Source organism: Danio rerio, chromosome 8 (genome assembly GCF_049306965.1).
Source record: "Danio rerio strain Tuebingen ecotype United States chromosome 8, GRCz12tu, whole genome shotgun sequence".
NCBI lineage: Eukaryota > Metazoa > Chordata > Actinopteri > Cypriniformes > Danionidae > Danio > Danio rerio.
Window position 1 is genome coordinate 30828552 of NC_133183.1, and position 26841 is coordinate 30855392.

General features: G+C 34.4%; 1 protein-coding gene across 12 annotated transcripts in view; it reads left to right on the forward strand.

Annotated features, from left to right (window-relative positions):
* The window catches only part of ccser1 (coiled-coil serine-rich protein 1), a 149147-nt gene that overhangs the window by 23437 nt on the left and 98869 nt on the right, over nucleotides 1-26841 (forward strand). For 11 of the 12 annotated variants that reach the window (XM_068218492.2, XM_009304062.5, XM_001335233.10 and 8 more), the window contains exons 4-6: nucleotides 3-93; nucleotides 1822-1936; nucleotides 24402-24543. In XM_068218492.2, coding sequence (XP_068074593.2) covers nucleotides 3-93; nucleotides 1822-1936; nucleotides 24402-24543 — 348 coding nt within the window. Of the gene's footprint in view, nucleotides 1-2; nucleotides 94-1821; nucleotides 1937-24401; nucleotides 25127-25450; nucleotides 26027-26841 lie in introns of those variants that run through there. The other variant, XR_012384424.1, reaches the window with a different exon arrangement.

Below are 26841 nucleotides of genomic sequence, written 5' to 3' on the forward strand. Positions count from 1 at the left end.
AGGATGTTTTGAATAACCTTGGCTCATCTGAATTGGATGAGGATGACCTGATGCTGGATCTTGACCTTTCTGATGACCAGCGTCCTCATCATGGTACGTTTTAACCAGACTCCAGTTGCTCTCTCTTTTTATATCATCCTCTGCAACATGTATTATGACATTTATCTCCCATTCATATTCATGCAGCTGAATCTCTGAATATCTTGTTATAGTGATTACACATTCTTGCAATAACTGCTTCACTTAAAGAAATTATTTTGGCCATGGATAAAAAAAAAAAACATCTGATAAAGACTCTGGCTAGACTTAAGACCTTAATACCTTGTAACATATCACACCATGAAGTTATGCATGAATGCAATTGTGGATTAGTCATGTAGTCATTTTAATATACCAAATGTGCTGATGTTTCGGTAGGAGTTACATCAGCACGTGAAGTCGTGACGCTACATTTTAACATTCACCACAGGCAAAGCCTCCAGACTGATAAACACTGCAGATGTCATTACTGATTTTGCTAAAGCATTTCTTTTAAAGAACAGTAAATATTGCAGCATTTATTACATAAAAAAATTTTGGCATAAACTTCCTCTAAATCAGTGTTCCTCAGCTGGATTTGTTATTTTATTTTTTGTGCACTAGTTTTAAAGGGAAAATTTAGATAATGCTTGATTTTCCTAATGGTTTTTTCATTGAGTTGTCTACGGTTAGGTTAGTGTCCAATGTCTCTTTTATTACTAGCCTAGGATGTGTTCCTTGTAGTACAGGTCCGACTAACCAGCTGTTTTTTCCCAGCATTCTTCAATATATCTTCCTTTGTGTTCAGTAGAAGAAAGAAACTCAAACAGGTTTGGAACAAGTAAATGATGCGTAAGTGATGACAGAATTCAAATTTTTGGGTCAACCATAATTCACAGAAAAAGCATTATAAAAATAATAACTTATAAATAACATATGTAATGCAGCTGTTGTCAGATCCAGTCCAGCAGTACAACAGTTCTTTCAACAAAATTCACTTAACGATTTCTCCATTACACTGTGCCTCACTTACAAAACAACCTGCAATCAGATGCTCTGAGGAAAGCATGTAATCTTCCAAATTCGTGACACAATTTAGAATAAACCGTTCATTTGTCCCTGAGAATCCTTATAGAGTCTTACGGAGATGCAAACGTTTAAACCAGATGCATCAAAGCCAAAGTTTGAACATTCATTTGTATATAGTTTCCACTCTAGACTACAATCTCTTCTGTTTACTTTAGATGCGACATGAAGCATGCATCTGATGTAGGCAAGTGTGTGCCATTGCGTGTCAATGGGTTGAGTTTGAACTTTGGAGGCAGATTAAATAAATAAATAAATAAATAAACAAATCTACCACTGTGATGTCACATGCCACATTATTTGCTAACGAGTCATTTTTACAGCTGGTTTAGACAAATGCTTTGTTTATAATTTTAGTGATTAACAGTTTTATTAATTCTTAAGAAAAATACAGAATATAATACAGCATCTCTTTACAAAATCCAATTTTTAAACTGTTAACAAACTCAAATGAACTAGTCCCCAATTATGTTCACAACTTGGCTATAATTAAATATGACTACAACCTTAAATATACAATAATCAGAAAGAAAAAAAACCTAAATGAGAATGTTGACATTTTAAGAATGATTTAATTGAACTAAAACCTTTCATGTCAAGAGCAAGGCAAATTTGGCATGACCCCTTTAAATTCTAAATGAGTCTCTTGATCTTTTATTTTTTAAGGAAGCAAAGCTCTTGGTGATCCTGAAAGTTTGCTTGTTTGTGCTTTTGCAGCATCTCGGGAGGATTCAAGTCAGTCTCTTGCTTCATGCCTCAACCTGTTGCTCTCACCGCTGGATGCCTCCACTGACCGGACCCTTGGAAGAGACCCCAGAGAGCCCTTCTTCAGGTATGTTTTTTTTCTTCAGAAGAACTTTCAGTTTCACAGACATAAATGCTTCGACATAGGAGATAATGTAAAATGTCTGTTTTAATGGTATTTACCTGGTGCAAGCCACATCCAGTTTGCTTCTTGAACTGAACAGAATTGCTGAGTTATCAACCAACATTTGCCTGCACACTTTCTCTTGCATTGTCAGAGTTTTTTTTCCCTACATTGTGTTAGTGCAAAAAATTCTATAATTCTTACACACTGTAACAATGCTTGGCAATCTCTTTATTTATTATGTTCTATTTTAGTGTTTGTTCTTGAAGTAAAACAGCATTTTTAGTTGTCATTATTCTTAGTCTTTAGTGTCACACAATCCTTTATATATATATTTTTAATATGCCTATTTGAGAAACCAAACTGTTAAACATATTTTGTGGAATGCCTTATTTTTAATGTTGTGTCACAAACAATTTTATCTGGAAAGAATTTAAATTAAATATTTTTTAATGTGAATCCTTCTGAAATTGTAAAAAAAAAATGCTCAAAAGTAAACCTTAAACTGTTTTTTTATTGTATATACTATCATTATTATTATTTATGGATTTTATCTTGTGTATTATTTATTGCTGTTGATGACTATTAATTATTAGAATTTATTTTTTTAATTAAAGAAAATGTGAAATAAGAAAATCTTTTTTGCCATGACATAGCTAGAGAAGCTGATATGGCAATAAATTCCAAATTCTCTCTCTTTCTCTCTCTTTGAAAAATATTTTATTTTAAAAATATATGTTTGGATAAAGTGTAAAAAAAAAAGTGAAATTTAATTAGACATATTTAAAATAATAATAATAATAGTTGTTGTTGTTGTTATTATTATTATTATTATTATTATTATTATTATTATTAAGTCGCTAAACCAGGGCTATTCAATTAGTTTGTTATGAGGGCCAGTTCATGAAAAGCATTCCAAATGAGGGGCCGGAGAGATATGACTTGCAATATAAGTAATGACACAACAGCATATAAGAGCCCATATGCTATATTTGTGTTTATAAAGACACCCACGTTGACTTTTTCTACAATAAAACATCAATTTGTAGTATTTTGAAACTACATAACATCACTGAATTGTACAATGTGGCTTTTTGAATGGCCACATCATTACTATAGCGACTGTTTTTTTAGCTGAACTAAATTTATTTTTGATATCTTCAGCCCGTGGGCCGCCAATTGAAAAGCCCTGCTCTAAACCTTCTATTACGAAAGTAAATAGATTTAGTAAGTATTCATAAATAACCAAGGTTACCTTTACTTTTATTTTATCTTTATTAACACTCTGAAATATGGAACATGAATTGAATATTTAGCAAACAAACTTTTTTTTAATTATTATTTTCAGTAAGTTTGAAAAAAAAAAGTACTGTAGCAAAAGTACCTGTGTCCAATCCAAATATAATATTCAATAATATAAAATAAAATACTAAACCTGGAAAACCTGAAAACTGCTATTGTTAATCCTTCACATTTATAAAAGTCTTGATGTGGTTATAACCTAACTGGAAGAAAATGTGCCAGCAGTGCATGGTAGAGACCATAAATTCTTATTTTGTTCAAAGTCAACCCAGTTTAAAAAAATATTTAACACTTCTAAGTTTTATAGAGTGACAGCTCAACCAAAAAGAACATTGACATCCATTAATTAACAGCATTCAAAGACTATTTTACTTTTCTTTTGTGAAACACCAGTCGTGCAATATGTATTTTAGCCCTGGTTTGCTTAGCATCCACACTGTTATTGTTTTGACCAAACCTAACAAGACAAAACAAAGAAAACCTCTAAAACCAAAAGGTTTTTTTAATACTGTAGAGATGTACTGACTTTTAGGCAACAGGATTGTGCAATCAAACTTTTATCAACATTTAGAAGTGGAAAATGAAATAACGTACCTATTCATATAGTGATAAATATATAGTATTTTCATTTACAGTTTAAATGTCTGAAAAAAGCAAACTTCAATACTAGACAGAATTTTCACTTTAGAGCATCACTAGTGATTTGTGGGATTGTCATACAGACAAATTTGAATGAGTTTGATTTAAATGAATTCACAAAGCACCAAGTAAACTATAGCGGTCACTAACTAGCTTGCTGAGAAACAAAATCACGATTTTGAATCGAGATTAAAATAATTTATACAGTTTTGTTCTCTGCGGATGCAAGCCCTATTTTTTTCCCTCACTGTTTTGCATCTTGTTCCCTAAACTATCAAAGTTTCTCTGATGCATTGACATGGGCATTGACTGCGCTGACAATTTCTACGAGTTGATAATGTTCTCTCAAACCCTCAGTCTAATCTGACTGGCAAATTCATCCTTGTGCGTAATGACAGCAGAGTCATTTCAAAACCAGAGAAATCCCATGTGGACACAGAGCAAATTATATTAGCATGGAAATTAGCCTAGAAAATTGAATACATTTCCTGACCTTATAATTATTTGTACAGTTTTTAGAGCATGCCCTAAAATAGACTGGGGTTTATTTTGAAATGAATACGGAATGTGCCCAAACTAACTACGTACATGTCAGCTACTTGTAATAAATGCCGGACGTGTTGTTTTCTGTGTAACGTTTAATTTTTAAATGCAACACCGCTGTGGCAAATATTATTTTATATTGCTAGAAGGTTATGAGATGTACTTTTCCAAACCCACACCGTTATATGGCATTTTATAGTATATTTGAGGTACCGAATGCCTCATAAAAGCCGTGCTGCTTCTGGAAAGCGTATTTTCGCCTTGTCAGCAGGTGGTGATTGAATGACCTTGTCTTGATATCTTTGACACAGTTTTCAATGAGATTTCTCACCGAGTAGCCCTGTGCGCCTATTTTATGTTGCATCCGAGGAAGTTCTGTATTTATTTTTTGAGTTTATGGCACCACAGGGCTGTTCTGTTCTCATGATGTTTAAAATCTCACAAATTGTGCTATGATTGTCTGACCTTGTTATTGACAAGAGTTTGTGCTTTTTTTTTTATTGCCAGCCTGGCTAATTCTGTTTATGCAGTGCTAGTTTCTCCATACAAGTCATTATTTGTAATTCTGCGTTGACAGCATTTAAAGACATGGTTCATAAAAACATTTACTTAGCAGCATATGGGTTTTAAATGGGCACAGTGTTGTTGTTTTTTTTTTATTTCTTGTGCACATGCATGAACTGCGCATACATAAAATTTTCAGTTCTGTTCGGGTCACCTTCCATATGTGTCCCAAAACCCTATACAGGTTCCGTACAGATATTTTGCAACATAGACTTTAATGTTCATTTAGGTCAACGTGTCATAATTCTTTGGAGTTACTTGAAGGGTTAGTTCATCCTGAAAAGTAAAAATTGTTCTAATCCCAGAGACATTGATTTATCTTTGGAACTCAAAATTAAGATTTTTTTTTACATTAGATCTCTACTTTGACATTAGATTTCTGACCCTTAACTGACAGCAATGGTCCACAGATGTTTGAAGTCCAAAAACTTTTGGACAGTTTTGTGGCACAAAAACAAAAAACTGTAAAAACAACTTTCTAAACTTATGTCTTCATCATATCAGGGTACACATTTACTATGGGCATTAGAATGCATGACCCTGATTTTCAGTTGAACTGATATCACATTAACTGTTTTGACAATATTCTTGGTTCCCTTTCTGTATTTCTTGGTACTGTTTTTGTCTATTGCGTATTAGAGAGCTCTCAGAATTTGTGTGTTCTGTTTTGAAGATGATCAATGGTCTAAGGCGTTTGGAATACATTGGGGTAAGTAATTAGTACCATAATTTTGTTTTTGGGTGAACTTACCCTTTAGTAGATTTGGTACAAAACAACTGGGTTGTTGTACATCATAATTGAGAACTGTCCATTGCACTAACGTCTGGTAGTAGTTTGCAGCATTATAAAAGACAAAACTAAAAAAATGAATGATAAATGTAGTTTATCTCTGAAATTGGCCACTTGACAAACATAAACTAAAAAGAATTAACCGCTTAAATTTTAATAGTGGTCAATATAACTGTGAAGCTGCATGGAAACTAACACCCCATTCACATGGGGTGTCTGCTGAACTGAATTTTGGATCCATCTTCAATGTCATTGCTCACTGCAGAAATTGTGAATTTCTCAACTTTTCAAGCGCCAACAGAAGCGTCAGCCAATCAGATCACTTTATGCAAATACCTCAGCTCAGACAGTAGCCAAGTGCAGACTAATTTCATTGGCTGACCACTGCTATGACGATCGCATCAGCTCCTACTTCAGACAAGCCCTGCGTAAAGCAATGACCCTGAAACCCCATATGAATTGGTTAGCGTAAAATAGATATGCTGAATTATTAAAATTATTATTTTTAACTGGAAAACGTTTTTGTTTAGTATGTTAAAAGCTATTTGGTTGAACAAAAGAGAATATTAATTTAAATTTGTATAAATGTCTTTATCTGTATCCTTTATCTGTAAATAAAAAAACGTTTCTTTTAAACTTAGTGTTTGTGAAAATGTTTTACATTTTTTTATTAACGCAGTTTTTTTTTGTCAGTTTGTTCTTTTGAATGATCATGTGACTGAAGGCTTGAGTGAGGGATGCTCTTAGAAAAATACATTTTAAAATGTTGCAAAGTACATTCATCACACAAACAAACAAAGAAAATGTTTTATCTGTGTCTGTTCTGGTCGAAGATTTTGGAATTGTACCCTTGTAAAATTACGAGTACGTTCCATTTTTCTTTTTGTTTTTATAATTACAGATGCGTGAATTTTATTTATGAACGAAATATTGGACATTGGTTTTATTCCATAATTTATTACAATTCTTCCAACCACAATCAAAATAAACTATATTGTAAAAAACAAAATTTTATTCCATATAACGCCAGCACACTGCTTTAAAACAACATTTGCCTGGCTAAATAATAACGAAACTTTATCTTTCCTTCCATGCTCTTAGCATCTAATAACTCACCCAGCGTTGGTTATAATGAAACTCAAAAGAAGTAAAGTAGTTGGCTTTTTCTCACGTTTTGTCAAATTCATCATTCAGAGGAGATGCCTGGGATTGCGGTATAGTGTCATTATGGTGTGGAGGTGTCAGCGAGTATAGATGTCTTTAATGGACAGTGGCTGCGAGGCCTGTTTTCTGCTGTGACTCAGCTCAGCTCAGAGTCGAGGATGCACTGTTTGATGGGTTATAATCCTGCACCCTGACTAAGTGACAAGATATATTATCCCAAGGCGAAATCTGGGCTGTTGGTGTGGAAAACGCATCAGCCGTCAGCTAGACTGATGCACCGCAGCTCGTGTTATGTTTTTCTCGCTCAGCGACGCAGCTCGAGCCCATTTTACAGCTCTGAAGAGAGGCAGAAGGAAGTGTTTTGCTCTGTGAAGGGAGGCAGAAAGATGAAGCTACAGAAAGAGCTAGAAAAAAAGAGCTCAGTTCATCTTAGCGGTGCTGGAGAAGACAGTGCAAAGGTTTATTATTGGTTTTCTCTCTTAGTTTTCACACTGAAAGAAGCACAGTTTAAATTAAAAGACTGAAATACTGAAACATATCAATATAATTTTTTTCTTACATTATGTAAGGAACAATGTGGCCACATTTTTATTCCGGTTTGATCTGATTTAGTTCTACTATCAGCAAGGTCATTTTAAGGGGGAAAAGGGTAATTGTTCATAAGACTCATTCTGGTTCCTTGCACACTTTCTCTAAATCAGATTTGGTTTGTTCTGTTGATACGTTTTTTGTTAATGAATTCAGGCAAAATGGAGAAACGTCTTATTGTTTTCACATCAACTACGTTTCAATGACTGAAAACTAATACATTTGAAAACAATTTTCAAAGTGGAAGTTTTTGAAAAATGCCACTGTTGCCATGTCTGTGTAAGCAAACACGCTAATGCCTTTGAAATGTATAATGTCATGCGTGGATAATATGCATTTAAAATGGTGTTGATTAAAGAACCCATAAAAAAACATAAAACATTCCAACATACTCCAGTGTTTTTGTTGTACAGGTGTTTGCTAATGCTTCATCAGCAAAGTGTGAATATACTTCACCAACCAACATCCAAGACGCATGTTAAATACACAGCATTCTACATGTACACCAATGCAGAGTCACCGTTTGAACATTGTCACTTCACTAAAGGTACTGCTCACTAACAAGTTGACAGTGCTGGCCTGGCATATGAAATGCAGTGTTTTTGGTAGTTTAATGAAATTTATAAATGCAGATAATTTTTTATGTTGTCATACAGTATGTCATCGTGATATCTTCATATGAGATTGACGATGGCGTCTGCTGTAGTTAATCAATGTGTGTTATTTTTTTGGTATTTGTCTTCAGGACATCACCAAAGCCAATAATGACGAAAAATACTAATTAGTGCATCTCCTGACTTCCATGTGCGGCCATGCTGCCATTGTTGATGGTGTATTCTGGGAATTTTTTGTACCCCTTGGATTCAAGTGTGATCCTGAAAAATCTCTGTTCATGTGAAGGGGTGGGTGTCCCAATTCTCTTTAGCTTAAGGGGAAGGGTAACGGTAAGAGGAAGGACTAAGGTGTAGAATTGGGATTGTGCCTTAGTTTTGAACTGACAAAACCAATCCAGTCCAATCAGGCTTTGTTGTTATCATGACGCTGATCATCAGCTTTCTCTGGTAATTTAGGCTTTGATCCTGTGATCATGAGCTTGTCAGATGAAGGTGGGACATCTGCAGCAAACAGGCAATCACAAGTCTTGAATGTGACTTCTTGTGAGGCAAAAATGATTATAGCAATATTTGCAATAGTCTTGCTGATTATGTCCAGGTTTATGTAGAGGTTTTCCACATCCCATAGTGCTTTATAATTCATAAACAAAAATACACTGGGATAAAGAGCCTGCAAAATAAAAATTAAAAAATGAATCTATTAAATCAAACTCGAAGATGAATGCATCTTTAGCCAAGAAAGAGAGAGCACTCTATAGAACTCTATAGTCTCTCTCTCCTTCTGTCTATCTCTCTCTCTGCTGTGTCCTTCAGGAGCAGGTTTTCTTCAGCAGGGGGCAGAATCCTCAGCTTTCCACAAGCTGTGGTCCTGCACAACAGAAGGCAGCCTGTCTGGCCTTGTGCTACTTTCCCCAGTCTCCTTACCCAAGTCTGTCAAGGTGATTCAGAGAAAGAGAGCATGAGGGGACTTTCAAGAAAACTCTGGTGTGACCCAAAGGAGCGCTGCACTTTTTAAGCTTGAGCATAACTAATGACTCTGTGCCAGTCAGACTGTTTCTCTGAAGCGTAGAGTTGGGGGTGTGATTATTTCTAACCTTTGATCACACTCTCAATTGTGTCGTCATGTTGATTTCACTGCAGTCTGTGTGTGTGTGAGGTCTGGCTCGAGGAGAGTCTCCTGAGGCTCCAGCTGAATCATAGTGGCAGAATCCATTGTTGTCGCACATTGTGACATCACTGATTGGACACACAGTGTTAGGCCTGCTCTGCATCCACAAGATATAGAACTCTAAAACACAAGCAGTTCTTAGTCCTAACAGGATAGTTAACCCAAAAACTATGAAAGAGCCAGGTTACTTTTAAATGTGATTTAATTTTCTTTATTTGAAGGTCCGTTGAAATTCCTAATTCTAATTGGCTGGAAGGTGTGCATTATTTTTATTGAAACGCACAGGTAGCTCCAGTCAGTTTTGATCACAGTTTAAAATGAGTACGCGTCTACCAAACATTTGTAGTTACAACAGCAAATCACACATGCTGCAAAGACAACCAATGAAGATTATTAATGGCATATGGGAAATCTGCAAAATTTTAAAAATACTCATCAGTTGTGCCACAAAAAATCTAATTTTAAAAGTTTTTCAAGCGAGAACAGTTATTTTAAAGTCAAATTGGCTGTTTATGTATAAGGATAGCGTGGCTTTAAACATTTTGGAAGCTCCAGATCAGGGGTGTCAAACTCAATTCCTGGAGGGCCGAAGCCATGCACAGTTTAGTTCCAACCCTGCTCCAACACACTTACCTGTAGGTTTCAAACAAGCCTGAAGAACTCAATTAGTTTGATCAGGTGTGTTTAATTAGGGTTGGAACTAAACTGTGCAGAGCTGCGGCCCTTTTGGAACTGAGTTTGACACCTGTGCTTTAGGTGGTCAGAGAGAACGGAGGCACCCGTCTTGTGGGCCTTCGACTCCATGTTGTGCATTAATCTTTTAACGCACAGCAAGCTGTTGATTATCCCTTGCTTGTTTACACTTTTTTTTGTTGCTTCTGTAGACATCAGTGTTAATCCAAACAGTAAATTTATCTGATAATTAGATTTGTTTAAGCACAGAAGTAACAATATTTAGTTGTTGGAAAGACAAAAGACTATATGACATGTCGTCGTTGATGGCGCTGCTGTCCTCACCAAGTGGTCTCCATTTTTTTGTAATTTAAAGTCAATCTACGCTTTGCCGATCAACCATTAGGAAACACTTGAAGCACAACACTACCACATACTCCACCGTTTTGGGTATGTTTGTTTGCACATGCTATTAATCTGTTAGCCAGCACCCACTAATGGGGATTTACACATACCTAACTTAGTAACAGTTCTTGACCCCAGTGAACTACAAACAAACGAATAATAGGAATCATTGGAAAGAAGACACTTTGAGTTTTATTATGGTCCATCTAGATCAGGGGTGGGCAAACTGGTTCCTGGAGGGCTGGTGTCCTGCACAGTTTAGCTCCAACTCTAACACACCTGCTTATAGATTTTTTGTGAACAACACTGATTAGCATGTTCAGGTGTTTTTGATTAGTGTTGGAGCTAAACTATGCAGGACACTGGCACTCCAGGATCAAGTTTGCCCACCCCTGATCTAGATGGTTTAATGCTCAAAAATATAAAAAAGGTGTACACATAAAGGTAATAAGAAACAAAAATTGTACTGTGTTCAATATTTGTTTTTTCTTATTTAAACAAAGGAAAACATTATTGTAATAACCTAGAAAAAAATGTCTTGAAAGCCAAGTGTCTTTTGAGTTTATATTTCACATTTAATGAAGATAGCATGCAAATTACGATTTCTGCAAAAGTTTTTTTTGAGACCATATGAGGACCAGTGTCCTTCTCACCCTCACAGTGATTAAATTAACCTGACAGAAGATTAAATTAAGTGTATATTAAGCACATACTATTCATGAGCATGACGTCATTGTTTTTCAAAGAGAATAAAACTTTCTTTTAAACCGTTTTCAGTCACAAAAACGTTGTTGTCATGTTAACGAACATGCAAAATGCATAAAAACTTTCCTGTTTATGGCTGAAAAAATTGTTGTGTAAACGGCCCCTAAAGTTGTTTCATAGCTATACATTACAACCATTTTCTCTGAGTTATCGGCAACATGATTGCAGATCTGAAAGTCCATTGTGATCATTTTTGTTAAATCAAAGTCTGTCGTAAATAAGGTCATTAGGAGTTGAATTCAAGTATATTTTAACAATGGATCATGCAGATCTACTGTACAGTAGGAAACGTTTCTATCTAATAGAAAATAAAAAGTTGTTCCATAACAGAGTAACTAAAATTTTTAGATATTAAAATTTATGAGGGGAGAAACAAGGATTTTGTATTAAACTGCACTTAAATTTTATCTTTTAACAAACCCTGTACATGTAAGACGTGACAAATGAATCTTCCAAATAGGCATAAATATTTGATCATCCTGAAACATTGCTTTAATGTCAACAAACCGCCAGAAACTACTAGCGCATATTCTCTGACATCACTTAATTTCCTGCTAGAAATAAATAAACCACAATTAAGCCACGAGGGACGTCACGTAATGAGCAAAATCAACACGTTTAAGCTTTTCAGATGTTCTTGGTTGAAAAGTTCAGAATAAACAAATAAACAGAGATGATGTCATCGGAGAGGTTAGGCCGATCCTGGCCTAAAGCTAGACGTCATAATAAAAATGAGTCAAAGCTCAAAAATGGGTTTGAGGGAGATGGTTGACGGCAGTGTGAAAACTGTTGACTTCTACCACTGCTGCCAGAAATCCTTGCATTCATAGGACTTGAGCAATTTGTTGCAGTCTGTTGTGTTCATGTCAAATCATCTAGCTTGGATAAACCAAATGGCCAGTGGCATAAAGAAATGAGGACAGAAAAGTGAATTGTTAATTTGCAATGATAGTAAATTAGTGAACTAATGTTGCTTTGTTTTTTTAAAAGGCTGATACCAATGTGATGTCTAGAAAGCATATACTCAGTTTTTTGCCCCTTAATATTTATGTTTTATAATTTATTATATTTTTTGTGGGTATGAAACATGTTTAAAACAAGACATTGGGTACTGGGACACAGGGATTTTAATAGGATTAAGACAATACACTGATTAAGAATCTACCAAGTAAACAACGATTAATTTAAAAATTTATATTATTATTATTGTTTTATTTATTTATTTTATAAAAAATATTTATTTATTTTTTAAAATATATATATATATATATATATATATATTATTTATTTATTTTTTAAAATTAATTTAATTTGATTAAGGTCATAATCAAACTAAACATAAATCGAATTAACACATGTGGAGTATACCAATTTTTGTCGCATTATTGAACTGCAGTACAGACTTGTAAACATCTTTTAGCATCTATTAGCACACTATTTGCGCCATGTAGGATTTTCACTGCATTTTGTGAAGGGATAGTCTATACACGCATGCTGCTTGACACTATACTCTGCACCTACTGAGTCAGTGAAGGACCATGTATGCCTGCATCTCAAAATGCTGAGGGTTTTTTCCCCATACGGCATAAGGTATTAAATTCAATTAAAACAACACTCTTCCAGCAGTTCATACTTGCATCCAATATCTTGTTCGTCATGGGGGGCATGCATGAAATGTTCCTGAATAAAAATTAAAGTGCCAAACTGTGGTTAAAGTTGTCAAATTAAAAATGCAACACCCGAAGTTACATGAAACTCTGGAGGAAATGTGCATAGGGCTGTGACGTTAATCGAAGTACAGTATTTGCTATAACATGTAGAACGAAATCATGAAAGGAACATTTAATAAGCAACTCCTGTAAACACCTTAATCATTTTATTGTCTTATTTAAATGAAGGCAAATATTTTGATTACTGACGTCCATGTTAACATAGTCAATGTTTGATGATTAATGAATTAAAGAAAATGTTATTCAGGCTAATTCTTATTTTCAAGGAAAAAATGCTGTAAATTGCAGTATTTTATTTGAAATTTGTACAAATGTTGTCAGACCATAAAAATAAAACAAATATTACATTTTTACTCAAACCCATACCAAATTAATCAGGAGAAACTCTGGAACTCAGAATTTATTTTCTAGATTATATTAAAAATGTGGTTTTAAATTGCAATAACTCTTCACAATATTGATGGTGGTAGTGCATTAGCATTTTGAGGGGGACTTTCCTGTAAAAATTCCACTATTGTGAATCATAATGTTGCCATGATATAAAATTACTCATACTATGATATAAGATTTTTGGTCATATGCCCACCTCTAGTGTGAAAATATGTCTGTGCCTGGCAGCGAAGATCATGCAAATTCATTTAATACCTCTCTCCACTCTCCATTTCCCTCTTTCATTCATGGTCACAGTCCAAGATGAATGCATCTTATAGACTCTCTGCATGTTCACAACAGTCTCTCTTTTGTGTCTCCCTCATTCCTCAGCCAAGCAAGGTGTACGTTTTTGATTCCAACCTATTAAAGTAATTGTACTAGCAACAACAGCGACGGTTTCTCTGATCTAAACACTGATCCTGCAAGCGACGCATTCAGATCTCTCATATCCAACTTGTGTGTGTGTGCAACATGGATGGAACTCAGCTCCTCTAGTGCAAAGTTAATATGTGATTAAAAGAACAAAGGGCCAGTCTTGCCTAATGCTAATGAGGATGCTAATGGCCTGATGAGAAAACGGTGCTAATAGATGTAATACAAAACGTGGGCTCACCTGAAGGGAGTCTTTTACATCTGACAGATGCCAGTACAGAACTCCAGTGCTTTGCCTCTCAACAACTTTAAATAACATGCTGGCTCTAAATGAGAGCTCACGCAGGGGGGGGGGACAGCCTGCTAAGCGGAGGTCATATGCATAAAAGATCAAATTTAGACACTGTGTTTGCGGCTGCATAAACAGATCACGGCCAGAAATGAGGTGATAATGGGTATTTATGTAGCGGGCTGATCAGGTGACTTGATGATTACGCTATGTAGGTGTTACTCTTAGTGTAAGTGTTCAGACAAAGCTGCAACTGAAGCATAATGGAAAGGCCCTGAGGTCAGCAGCTTTTAGGTACATCTTGTGGCAAAGTGTTTCCCAAGATCTGATTAATAACAGTATTGCCTCTACAAAATATGAACGGATTTTGTGGTGTCATAAATAATATATAGGCTTTTTGCCAAAACTTTGTGAGCTGCATATGGGCATTATTTTAAGGGGTTCATCATTATAAATTAAATGTGACTCAAATAGGATAGAGAAAATCATCATCAGAATTACAGTCAATGGCTGCTGTATGTTCCTGTCTTGCGGGTTAATTAGATTTCATAGACATAGCAGCATTTAAATTAAGTTATTGTTTCTTGAGCCACCATGAGACGGTTTACTTTGTTGTCTTACTGATGCTAATGATGCATATGGCAGCTTTTTGAGAAATGTTGGTGGGAAACTTTGGGAAATGGGCAACCAGGTGAGACACAGGGTGTATTATTGTATAATATGATTGTTGCCTATTTTATTAGAAAAGTAGCCAAGCAACATCGCTCTGAATTATTGCCTGGCAACATTGCTCAAAGTCGCCCCAGTGTATCATCAGCAGTGATCGAAATAACGGCACTATGAATAAACAGATTCACTAATGGCACTACTTATTTCAGGAACAAGTAATCAAATAAATGACCGCTTCCCCCACTACAACACCGTTACCGTTAGTGTCAAAAAAAATTGCTCGTTACTATAATTGAGAAGACCGAATCGGTTTTCATGCAAGCAGCGTCTCTCTCTCTCTCTCTCTCAGCCATAGGATCTCTCTTTCTCTGGGGTGGGTGTGTGTGTGTGTGTGTTCGGGGTTGGGGCGGGACACATAACCAACTATTGATGATGATTGCTGTGTCTGTTGTGTAACTGAGAATGCGATCATTCGCTTAGAGTACTGTCCATTGTTCGCCTTTTAGAGGCAGAGTAGTGCGGATGTCCACACACAAGCACACACACAGCCAGTGGCACACACCAACGACCAGGAGACAGAACGATGGCAAATTAAAGTTCTAAGGTAGCGTTTTCAAACTAGAAATATAAACACTACTTTTTCTTTGTTGTGGTGAAAGACAACAGTGTTGGACCTCACGTCGTCATATGCTGGCACAAAATTAGTGGTTAAAAATACAGGTGATAACGTGAGTTCTGCTACTAAAGGAGTAGACGAAGCCGCAACATCAAAGCAACTAAAACTTATCTGTTCAATAAATACTTAATGTTCCAAACCATCTATTGTGTTTTATTGTGCAACTATAGTAATGATAATATAATTATATGTTGAATTAGATGGCCGTCTCTCACAATGTTCCACAACAACGTTAAAATTTTGTAGATTAGTGTACAATATTTTATATTTGTAACACTTTAAAAGTTACTTTCCCTGGTAATGTTACTTTTATAATTGTGTAACTTGGTTACCTTTTTGAGAGAAGTAACTAGTAACTATAATTAATAACTTTTTAAAGTAATGTGCCCAACACTGATCATGAGCATACTGTAAAAGCAGATTTGTACAGTCTAAAGAAATAGTTGTTTTCAATTAAGTTGAATCAAATTAACTTTATTTTAACAATCTTTTTAAAACTAAATTAATATTATTAAAGTTTACAAAAGTATGTGCATAAAGTATAAATATAACAAATACTGCACATGGTTTGAGTTGCATGGCATGTTTGTTTAGTAAACATTTTTTTTATATTAATGATGTTGCCATCTTTGTTCTGCACTGTACAGCATATGATGGTTTTCAGACATTCCACTATGTAAACACTCATTTGAGGAAGTATCGGTAACCATATCATTTGGTCTGAAGCTAATAGGTAATCTGGTATTGACCTAAATACATACCTATCCAATAAAAAAATAAATAAAATTTTCACCAGTGGTAAAAATGCCTCTGATTGGGCATTGTGGTTAACGGCTCAACTAAAACGTGTGATTGATTATTATTCTCCAAAGTTACCACTGATAAATGTCCTGCTCAGTGTGTGCTTGTGGTGGAGGTTTGGAGTGATTAACTAGTACTTCATCTAGTATTTTATCATTAGACTTTGATTGATTGTACAATTGGTGCCATTACTGTAGAGCCATGTACGACTAGGAGAAGTATAGTGTAAAAAGGACTGACTTCTCTAAGGAAATTGGTAACATAGATTAAAGTTGGGAAAATTATGGGTTCAGTATGATAGTTATTTTATAATATGCTTCAGAATATTTTATGCTCACCAGGCTGTGTTTATTTGATCAAATGCAGTTGAATCTGTAATACTTTGAAATTTTATAATAATTTTAGGTTAAATATTTAAATTTGAATTTCTTTTAAAGTATAATATCTCATGTGAAGGCAAATCTGTTTTTGCTGCCATTGCCATACAATCCTTCATCTAATGATATAATGCTCAATAAATATTTCTGAATCTGTTTGTTGAAAACAATAGAAAACCTTTTTCTTTCTTTCACCAAACTCCATTAAAATAAAGTGTTTTTTTAATCTCTGAGCATATCTTTTAGTGTTACACACTGCCTATGTAAAGTTGCTCCAAATCATTCACAAATGCAGCTCCATTTCTTTTCAGCAGCTAAGTGTTGTCATGATGTGGGCTCCACTTCACAACTTTAAATTACTAGCTTATTGTAGTCAAACACAATGCTTGTTAAAGCAAATCATAGCAGCCCTGACATGTAAAATTGTGATCAATGATTAAATCTAGATAATTACCTGATACATAGAATGTCTGTCAAGTAAATAACATCCCCTTTCAGAGAGAACAATAACACTGACAGTTCTGTTAATAAGAGGCGGTATTTAACGCCAGGTCTGTGGCTTTAATGTGTCAGGAAATTGCATGAAAATTGCATTTTGTTTTTCTTTTGAAAAATGTTTTAGAATCATGTTTATTGCCTTAGGTGCCAGAACTAAAGGAAATTCAGAGTTGTGTAATGGTTCAATCCACTGAGGGGAGTTTAAAAACCCAAGTGCAATGTTCCAAACCCCCCAAAACTAAACTTATAACTAAACAAAATTGAGGCATGGCATGGCAAAACAAAAGAACAAGCTCACCAAAATAGCAGGGTTACATAATGATGTGACGTTGTGCACCGAGGCTTCGAAGCATGTATCAAAAAATTACACATTTCGCAGTGAAGCAGAGTACCACAGCTTGATTCGTTTTGGCATAATCATGTAATCAGTGACGTCTGAAGCTTAGTTTTTGCCTATAGCCATATAGACTGCTTCTAATTTTGATTTAAAGGTTTAAACACCCTTGTGGCCTAGTAAAATGTATTAGTCTGTGAGATTAGGCGTCGATTACATACATTTCTACTGTTTCAAAGCACTGCACCGGTCCCACGCACAAGTAATTCAACTAAAATACAATAGTGATTTAAAGTGTAGTAAAAAGCTTTTGAACCATACTAAAGTGTATTAGTGCATTATTTTCAACTACTTTTAATGAAGGACACTGCATATTTCAGTGTAGTGTGTAATGAAGGCCAGTGGCGAGTGCAGCCCAAAAACCCCATTCCCATAGCCTCCTCATTAGAGCATACGATTCCCATGCAGGAATCACCGGTTCGATCCCTGCTCGGTATGAGTGGGTGGGTGTAGAACTGGTGGGAGTACTATAAAAGTAAATACTTTGAAATATCTTGAATTTTAGCCCAGTCATCGGTGGTGTAATGTAACATATCTTATATGTAAAAAACTATAGTAATTGAGAAATTTGTTTATATTACTATTGTTGTATTACTACATGAATGAGTTGGTCGGTTGTAAATTTTTGACATTTTTGCAGCCCAGTGCTTTTCCACACTGATTTTTTCTGACACAATTGAATCGAACGGTTCACGCTCCATAAAGTTTAATTTCACTATCACTAGGGTTACACTAGCAAAGCTAGACCAGAAACAAAAGCAACATGTGGGCTATATGTACCAAACTGTAAGACACAACCAATCAGAAAGGAAATTCATGACCAAGACAACAAACAAGGAACAAGACACATGACTTATACTTATCAAAGAAAGAAGGAGCAGTTAGTTATGGGACACTTTTTAATTCCTCAAATTTCTCTTGCGAGTGCCATTCGCGCCTGCTGTTCTTGTGTAAATGCAGCCATATGTACTTTTGGCTACATAATTTGCGATCACCAGAAGCGTATATAGAGCTACTTTTTCATAATGAGCCTATGTTGGTTTATTCCATATTGGGCTCTGCTAAACAGGCCAACAAGAGACTATTAACTATAATTTACCATTATTCCTTTTCATTTTTAAAAATGTCTCATTAAAACATTTATAAAACCAATAAAACTGATCCAAGATCAGGTAAAATCTGTGAAACAATGTTCTGTTTACTGAAATCATTTGACCCTGCAAATTTGACACGTTCTTTGAACCACTGATTTAAAACAAAACATTATTATTTTTTTAATCATGAAGCATCACTAGCAACAGGAAGACAAGAGTTGACTTGTCGACAAAATAACAAGACTTTCCAAAACACACCTGACAAGTTGTTAAAATGCAATGTACAGTCATTTGTGACTGATTTGACCATGCTCACTCTGAATTCTTTATCTTTTAAGGTATATAAACAATATGTTTCCATAATTCTACTATTGTAATCAATGTGTAGTCATTTTTTTTGTGTCATCTTTTGATAAATACATTCGTAGACTGTGTCATAGTAAAAGACAATATTAGAGGAATGCGCTAGGTGCATTAGTTAGATTTCAAAGCCAAAAAGGAAAAAAAAGCATGCTTTTGCTTCTGGCATTTTGTGTGTGCAGACACTGAGTTATAAAGGCTCTAATATTTTAATGAGTATGTTGAATGAGCTCTTCTTCTCCTATGCCACGTCTCAGCATGAGGATCATGAATAAGTCAGGATTCTGTCTCTGCTTTCTGAGGCATTTAGCAACACAAGCCGTTTATAAAATCATTCGCATATTCGCCAAGCAGAAACAATTGAATGTGTCCTTCAGGATGGATAGTATGTTTTTAACAATTCAATAGAATGTGGAACAAGAAAACACATTCCCATTTTTCTGAGAGGATGTTTCGGAAGGTGATATTAATTGACAGGTGGTGAGATGGAAAACTTGTAACCTGCCATAGAGTAGCAAAGTGAAATTTCACCTTTAGTTTTTTTTCCCCCCTTGCAACTCCAAGGACATTCAAAACAAAGGCTCTGAAATAAACAGAGCGGTAATGAAAAACGACAACAAAAGTGTCAGACGTTTGTTTAGAAAACCGACTGTGTTTACAGACTCCGCGACTCTATCATTGGAGGGGTTCCCAGGAATCAATGCTTAATTCTAATCGAAAACTTAGAGGTTCCTTTTGATCTTCTGTTATCGCTGTACTTTTAGAAAGCATAAATACTTAATTATTTCTCAAGCACTTGAATTAAATTCGATCCGAACGTATAAAAAACAAGTCTGGAAGTGTGGTGTGATCCTTCTGTTAAGCAGAATCAAAGTGGCGTAATTAACAAGAGCTCTCGTCTGGGTTTTTTTTTTTTTTTTTGTGGAGCTCTATAAGAGATTTCTATCAGTCCAAATACCCTGTGCTTCCTTTGAAGATAACTTTGATATATGGTATTGATATACGGTGGGCTTTTGTTCTTTTAAAAATGAAGGCGAGATTTTGTCTCGAAGAAAGAATTGCTTCACTCATGGTGGTAAGTCTTTGATTTTGTGTTCATCATTTTTGGGTTCACGTTTTCCCTCCTGATATCATTCCCTTGAAATTGATTTCTTACATGAACATATCATGTCATTCAGTCAAGGTCTTAGTGGATTAGAAAACCTAACCTCTTAACCTCTAATTATGTTTATAATGTGGATTAGTATCCACTTAAAATGGCTTGTTACTCTATTTCATTTTGAATTTGTGCTTATTTTCTCCACTTATGTTTGGTTACCTGTGCCATTCACTTTCATAAAAATATAGTTTTTCTCAATTGCTAACCTACATTTGTTCAATCTATAGTCACATTTTCAAATCTCTAAACACAATTAGCACATAATTAATTAATTAACACTTTGTGACAAAGCCATTAACACAATTAATGCTGTTTTCACACAATATTTAGTTAATTAGCACATTTCTAAAATGTTTAAATTTTCAGTTCACATGAGCTTAGCCCCATATTGGAATGATTTATCTATCTTATCTTTTTGCAAATGCTTAAACACAACTTGACAAGAAACCCTAATGTTTAAAACTCTAAAAATAGGGTAAAGCAACAGTTTTACACTGTTTATACTGTTTCTAACTGCAACAGCATCTGATCAAAATTATTTAAATTACTCATAATTTTGAATTTTGATTTTTTTTTTTTTTTTTTTTTTTTTGGCGGAGTGTGGGCTTTTTTTTTCCTCCATCACTTTTTTTTCTTATTTCTGCCTTAATGTGGTAAGTCTACGATCATGCAGCACATGATCAGTATTGGAGGACAAATGTTCCTTCTGCATGCAGTGGAGGCTCAGAGACCATCAGCTGGAGACTGCAGTAGTAGATCAGGCATGCTAGCATTTTTATCAAAGACAATACAATGTGTAATGGAGATAAAAACAGATGGCAGTTCCTGAAGATCATATTGCTTGAGGAAAAAACTGAAGCAGTAAAGGTTGTTCTGTGGCTGTAATCATAGGGGAAGCACTTTACCGTAAGTGCTACATAGCTCCTATGTACCACCTATATCTGTGCTATTATCTTTTTCTATATAGCACCTTAGGGCTAATTATACTGTACTTCTGCGTCCATTTCATGTGGATGATCCGGCTTTTGCTACTCTTCGTCCTGGCTGATGCAGATTCTGATGCGCACCTCACTAAAATGTAACTACATTGTAGCTCTTTGATTGGTCGTCTTGGTAGTGTTGAAGAGTGTGGGAGTAGCACTTACAGTAAATTGGTTGATTATGAGCTAAAACAGCTAAGATTTGGAGCTAAAAATATAAAAGATTTAGATACTAAATACTCATTTAAATTTTTGATTATTTTTATTTCTAAATATGACAAGCAACGCAGTTTTTGTAATTTAATTGTCAGATTTTGTTTATTTAAATTTTAATATTTTATAGGGGGTACCATTTGATTTCTTCAGTATTTTTGTTAATATGCGTGCCAGTGGCTGCTTTTCTCCAACATTATAATAATATAATTTTGTTCAACAGAAGAAAGAAATTCCTAAAAGTTAAGTTGAATAAATACTTGTAGATATTTAGATATTTATGCAATATTTAAGCTCCAAGGCATCCAGTCTAAAGATCTTAGTATGTTGGAATAAATAATGCTTTGTAACCTCCTAACAGTGTAATAGTCTGAGTTTATATATAGATTAGTATCCACTTGTACCAAATGAAAAGCCTGATGAAGAGGGTAAGACTGTCCTCTGGAGTGTCTCTAGAGGGTCTTTTCTCCTCTCGGAACCTTTGCCTTGCTGTCTTTTTCAAGAAGCACTCATAATCAAGTTTAATTTGATCCCATACTTTATGCGAATGATTGATCTGTTCATCTGCACAGACATTTTATGGATGTAGTCAGTAGAGTGTAGTCAGTTAAATGAATTTTTAATTCTGAATGAGTCACTGTCAGAAGAAAACGTGATTGAAATGTTTATTGCATTAAATACTATAAACTACTGTTTAATAAATATCGTTTGTAGTTTGGTCTTCGAGTGCCCACTGGCCTTTCGGAGGACATTTATTTCCGATCACAGAACTGTGCTACCCTGACAAGATGTGCATGACAGTCACAACTTTTGATTAATCTAAACTGCCGTTTAGAGGATTTAAGATGTTACTAACATGCACTTAAAACACCAAGTAAACAATTTAAGAAGGCATTTAAGTATTCCATACGGTGTCTTTCATCCAGGAAATCTTTGAAAATGCTTATATTTCAATCTAGGGTTTTTAAGATTTGAAAAGTGCTCAGATATTTAATAAAGTGCTGAAAATGTAATGCTGCTTTCATAATAGTTGCTTTGACAAAGTCTGTAAAGTTTAAATAAAATAAGATAAATTACATATGCAGTGGCACAGTAGGTAGTGCTGTCGCCTCACAGCAAGAAGGTCACTGGTTCGAGCCTCGGCTGGGTCAGTTGGCGTTTCTGTGTGGAGTTTGCATGTTCTCCCTGTGTTCGCGTGAGTCTCCTCCGGGTGCTCCGCTTTCCCCCACAGTCTAAGTCCAAAGACATGCGGTACAGGTGAATTGGGTGAGCTAAATTGGCTGTCCTGTATGAGTGTGAATGAGTGTGTATGGATGTTTCCCGGAGATAGGTTGCAGCTAGAAGGGCATCTGCTGCGCAATAATATGCTGGATAAGTTGGTGGTTCATTCCACTGTGGCGACCCCCTATTAATAAAGGGACTAAGCTGAAAAGAAAATGAAGGAAGGCATGAATGAATGAAGTAACATATATTTGCTTTTACATAAAATGAAAACCAAATGCAATGAGATTACCACTTCATGAGTGAACATGGATGAAATTGAAATTAGTATAAATTTAAGATGAAATATGACAAATTTAAGATGAATAATTTAAGAGAGTAAATGACATTAATTCATTATTGGGCTTGGAGCAAACATAGCATAAAAATGTTTTGCTTAGAATACTATACTGTACTCTAGGGCAGTGGTGCCCAACATTCATTTGTGATCGCCATCAGTTGATCTTCTTCTTACACAGACATGGTGGATTTACCTGATTTATTGACAAACGGGTTGCAGATCCATTCCTTGATAGTTCATGGGTCCTTCACTGGGCCTTTTCCCCTTTGCAAAGGAACTTTTTAAAGACGTCTGGTTCTTACTCATTTTGCTAGCTTGTGGGTTAAATTTGGAAGCTTGAGTAAACGAAAGAATAGTCATTTTTTACAATAAACCATTTTTTCAAAATATAAAATCGTTCAGACTCAGATAATAAATAAAACAAAATTAACCAATGATTTCCTGTGCAACTCTGTTCCAATTGAACCACGGACCGGAACCGGTCCGCAGCCTAATGGTTGGGGACCACTGCTCTAGAATACTATAAAAACTTATTGTAGTTAAGTTAAAATGCTGGAAAAGAAAATGCACCTGGAAAGTTCCAAAACTGACACATTTTAAAAACTAAGCCTTTTTTTGATTTTACAAGTAACAAGGCAAACATAATGTTTATTCAAGTTCTCCATGAAGACAAGAAAAAAAACATTATTTTAGAATCCCTGCAAATGAACACTTGATCCACCTCTGTTTTCCCACTTGTGTGCGAATTAGATGCAGCTAGAGAAAATGTACTCCACAAAGAAGTGCTGAATAAACGTTTTTTAGATTTTAGTATCAGTATGTTAGTATTCAAGGATATCTATAAGGTAGTTTGGTACAAAACAATGGCAAAACCCATGTTTAGAAGATATAAAACTGATATAAGCATGTAAAGCTTGTAGTTTATCACTTCCACCTAAATGGAGCATTGTTTTCTTTTACCTCACCTTATACTTCCGTTTCTCATCAAATGCTCTCTAGTATCTGACATGCCCTGCCCTTCTTTTTTTGATTTTCATTTGATGTAATTGAGCTCTTACTGACAGAGGTGTGATCAAACAAAACGCCGTTCGCTGCTTTTTTTTAAAAAGACCTTCTCTTCTTTTTTCAATTGAGATTTACATCAAACATCAAATTAAAAAAATCAAAACACTTTGTGACCTTTAAACTCTCTACAACATGTATAAAAATATCAGTAGCCTACATCACTTACAGTGTTATAATGTAATTTTCACCAACAAAGGCAGATTGTAAGGATAAGATGGTCACCTTACCATTTTGTAGTAGAGGAAAAACCCTCCTTACTGTATACCTACGTTTAAAAAAATTTAGTCCAGTGAAGACACGTTTCTAATAATAATAAAAAAAAGTTTAAGCTAAAAATGAAGTTATTTGCATTTAAATTCCAGTTTGATTCCCCATCAGACGAGAATGTGATTTGATATCGATATTGCATTAAATGCTTATAAATTGCATTGTGCACACACTCATTTGCCAGTATATGCAGAAAATCTATTTTTCTTTTGAATTACTAGTGTCAAACCCCCAAAAATCTTGCTCACAGAGTGTTTGTTTTGTTCTAATTGTTCCAGGGAGCAGCGGCCAATGTCTCTCTGTCTGTCCCGTGATGATGAAGCTGTGCCCGGGTTGGAAGCGCTGCCGTTCAGGCTGATGCAGCAGGACTGCACAGCGGTAAAGACTCTTCTGCTGCGGTTACGTCGGACGCTGCAGGAGGTAATGTTCCACCCTGACAGCTGATTCATGAAGCTGCTATGGCCTTCATCACGGGTGCATTAGAACAGGTAGAAGAGCTCTTCATGCCCTGCCAGTTTCGTGCCTCATCATTCAGAGAGAGCACCAGGAAGGAGATCACACTTTCAAGAGACACATGCAGTCTGTATGTAGACCTTGGTTAGAGTCGACAGCGTACTTAATGCAACACGAAAACATGAAAACGAGGATGTGAGAGGTAGAAAAGCATGCTGTTGATCTGTTCAGTCTGTAAAAGCTTACATAGAGATTGTAGTTCTGTGCAAGTTTAATAAATTCTAGAAACCCAAACAACTAGCACCAATGAAAACCAACTGTGTTTCAGGTACACAAGTTCTAAAGAAAATTAAAAATTAATAAATAAATGATCTTAAATAATACAAATACATTTTTTTAACAATTATATAAGAATGTCAGTGAAATGGAGGCGACTTGAATGGTTTATGAACACAATTAAGCGCACAGCATGTCATATTATCTGATTATTGTAGGAAATAATTCCAAAAGGTAATTGACTGCAAAGCCACATAAAACAAAAGCAAAAACTGCAAAAATGCTTTTCTATACTTAGATTTTTTGTCTTGTTTCTAGTCCAAATATCTGAAAATTCCTAAATCAAGAAGAATTTTCTAGATAAGCAAAACATTGTCTTGTTATAAGAAATAATATGCCAATATTAAGTGAGTTTTTCAAGCAAAATAATCTTGCGTCAAAAGAAAAAACAAGATTAATTTACTTACCCCATTGGCAGATTATTTTGCTTGTTTTAAGGAAAAACTCACTTAATATTGGCATTTTATTTCTCAAAACAAGACAATATGTTATAGTATTCTTGATATAAGAACATTTAGATATTTAGACTAGAAACAAGACAAAAAATCTAAGCAAGAAAAGCATGTCGAGATCAGTGCCTAGAATCAGCTGACGTGATGCAAAGCAGGAAGACCTAGCTGTCCACAGTTGTTACAAAGGTTAATATTAGCTATTTACACCAAATCTTTTTTTGTAATAGGCTGTAAACACATTTTTTTGTTGTTGTAAAGTTGACCAATTTACCGTTAGAGTTAATAGAAATTTGCTCTATTTTGGAGCCAGTACTAGAGTAGTTTCGATAAATTGCAGTTTCAGTTACTGTACTGTACTGTATTGGTTTCACAAAGATGAGCGGGAAGTTGCCGCTTGATACTGCTTTAAGAAAAGCATCTTATTTTTTTAAAGTGTTTACAAAACAAATGTTATTGCATTTTCATTAGTATACCAGCATTTTTAAATAAAAGTCCTCAATTTACTTTTGAATTCATTTGATTACATTTTGTGTATAAGAATTCAGGAAAATCATGCGATTTTTATTCATGTTTAATTGTTTTTAGCATTTGATAATGTTAGTCTTGACATTAACTAATACATTAATAAAGGCATAGTCCACAGAAAAAGAAAACCTGATGTCAATTTACTCACCCTTTACTCAAAAGGTAGGCAACTTTTATATATATATATATATATATATATATATATATATATATATATATATATATATATATATATATATATATATATATATATATATATTTATCTATAATAGAACGTCTAAACTTTAAAGGTTTTTATTTTTTATTTATTTTGCTGAAATTTTTTTGTTCTTCTAAATATATACTGTAGCATACAAATAGTTACTGGTTCTTAAAGAGCCAAACATACACTGTCAAAACTATCTCAATGAAACACTGAGCTGTGACATGACAAGATTGCTTTTTGAGTTGTCTATGAATATTGAAAAAATCTGCTCAACTTTCTATTATTGAACACAACAGAAGATGTATAATATATATATATATATATATATATATATATATATATATATATATATATATATATATATATATATATATATATATACATATATATATATATATATATATATATATATACATATATATATATATATACATATATATATATACATATATATATATATATACATATATATATATATATATACATATATATATATACATATATATATATATATACATATATATATATATATATACATATATATATATATATATATATATATATATATATATATATATATATATATATAGATATATAGATATATAAATATATATATATATATATATATATATATATATATATATATATATATATATATATATATATATATATATATATATATATATATATATATATATATAGAGAGAGAGAGAGAGAGACTTTGACACACACTTTATTAAAACATCT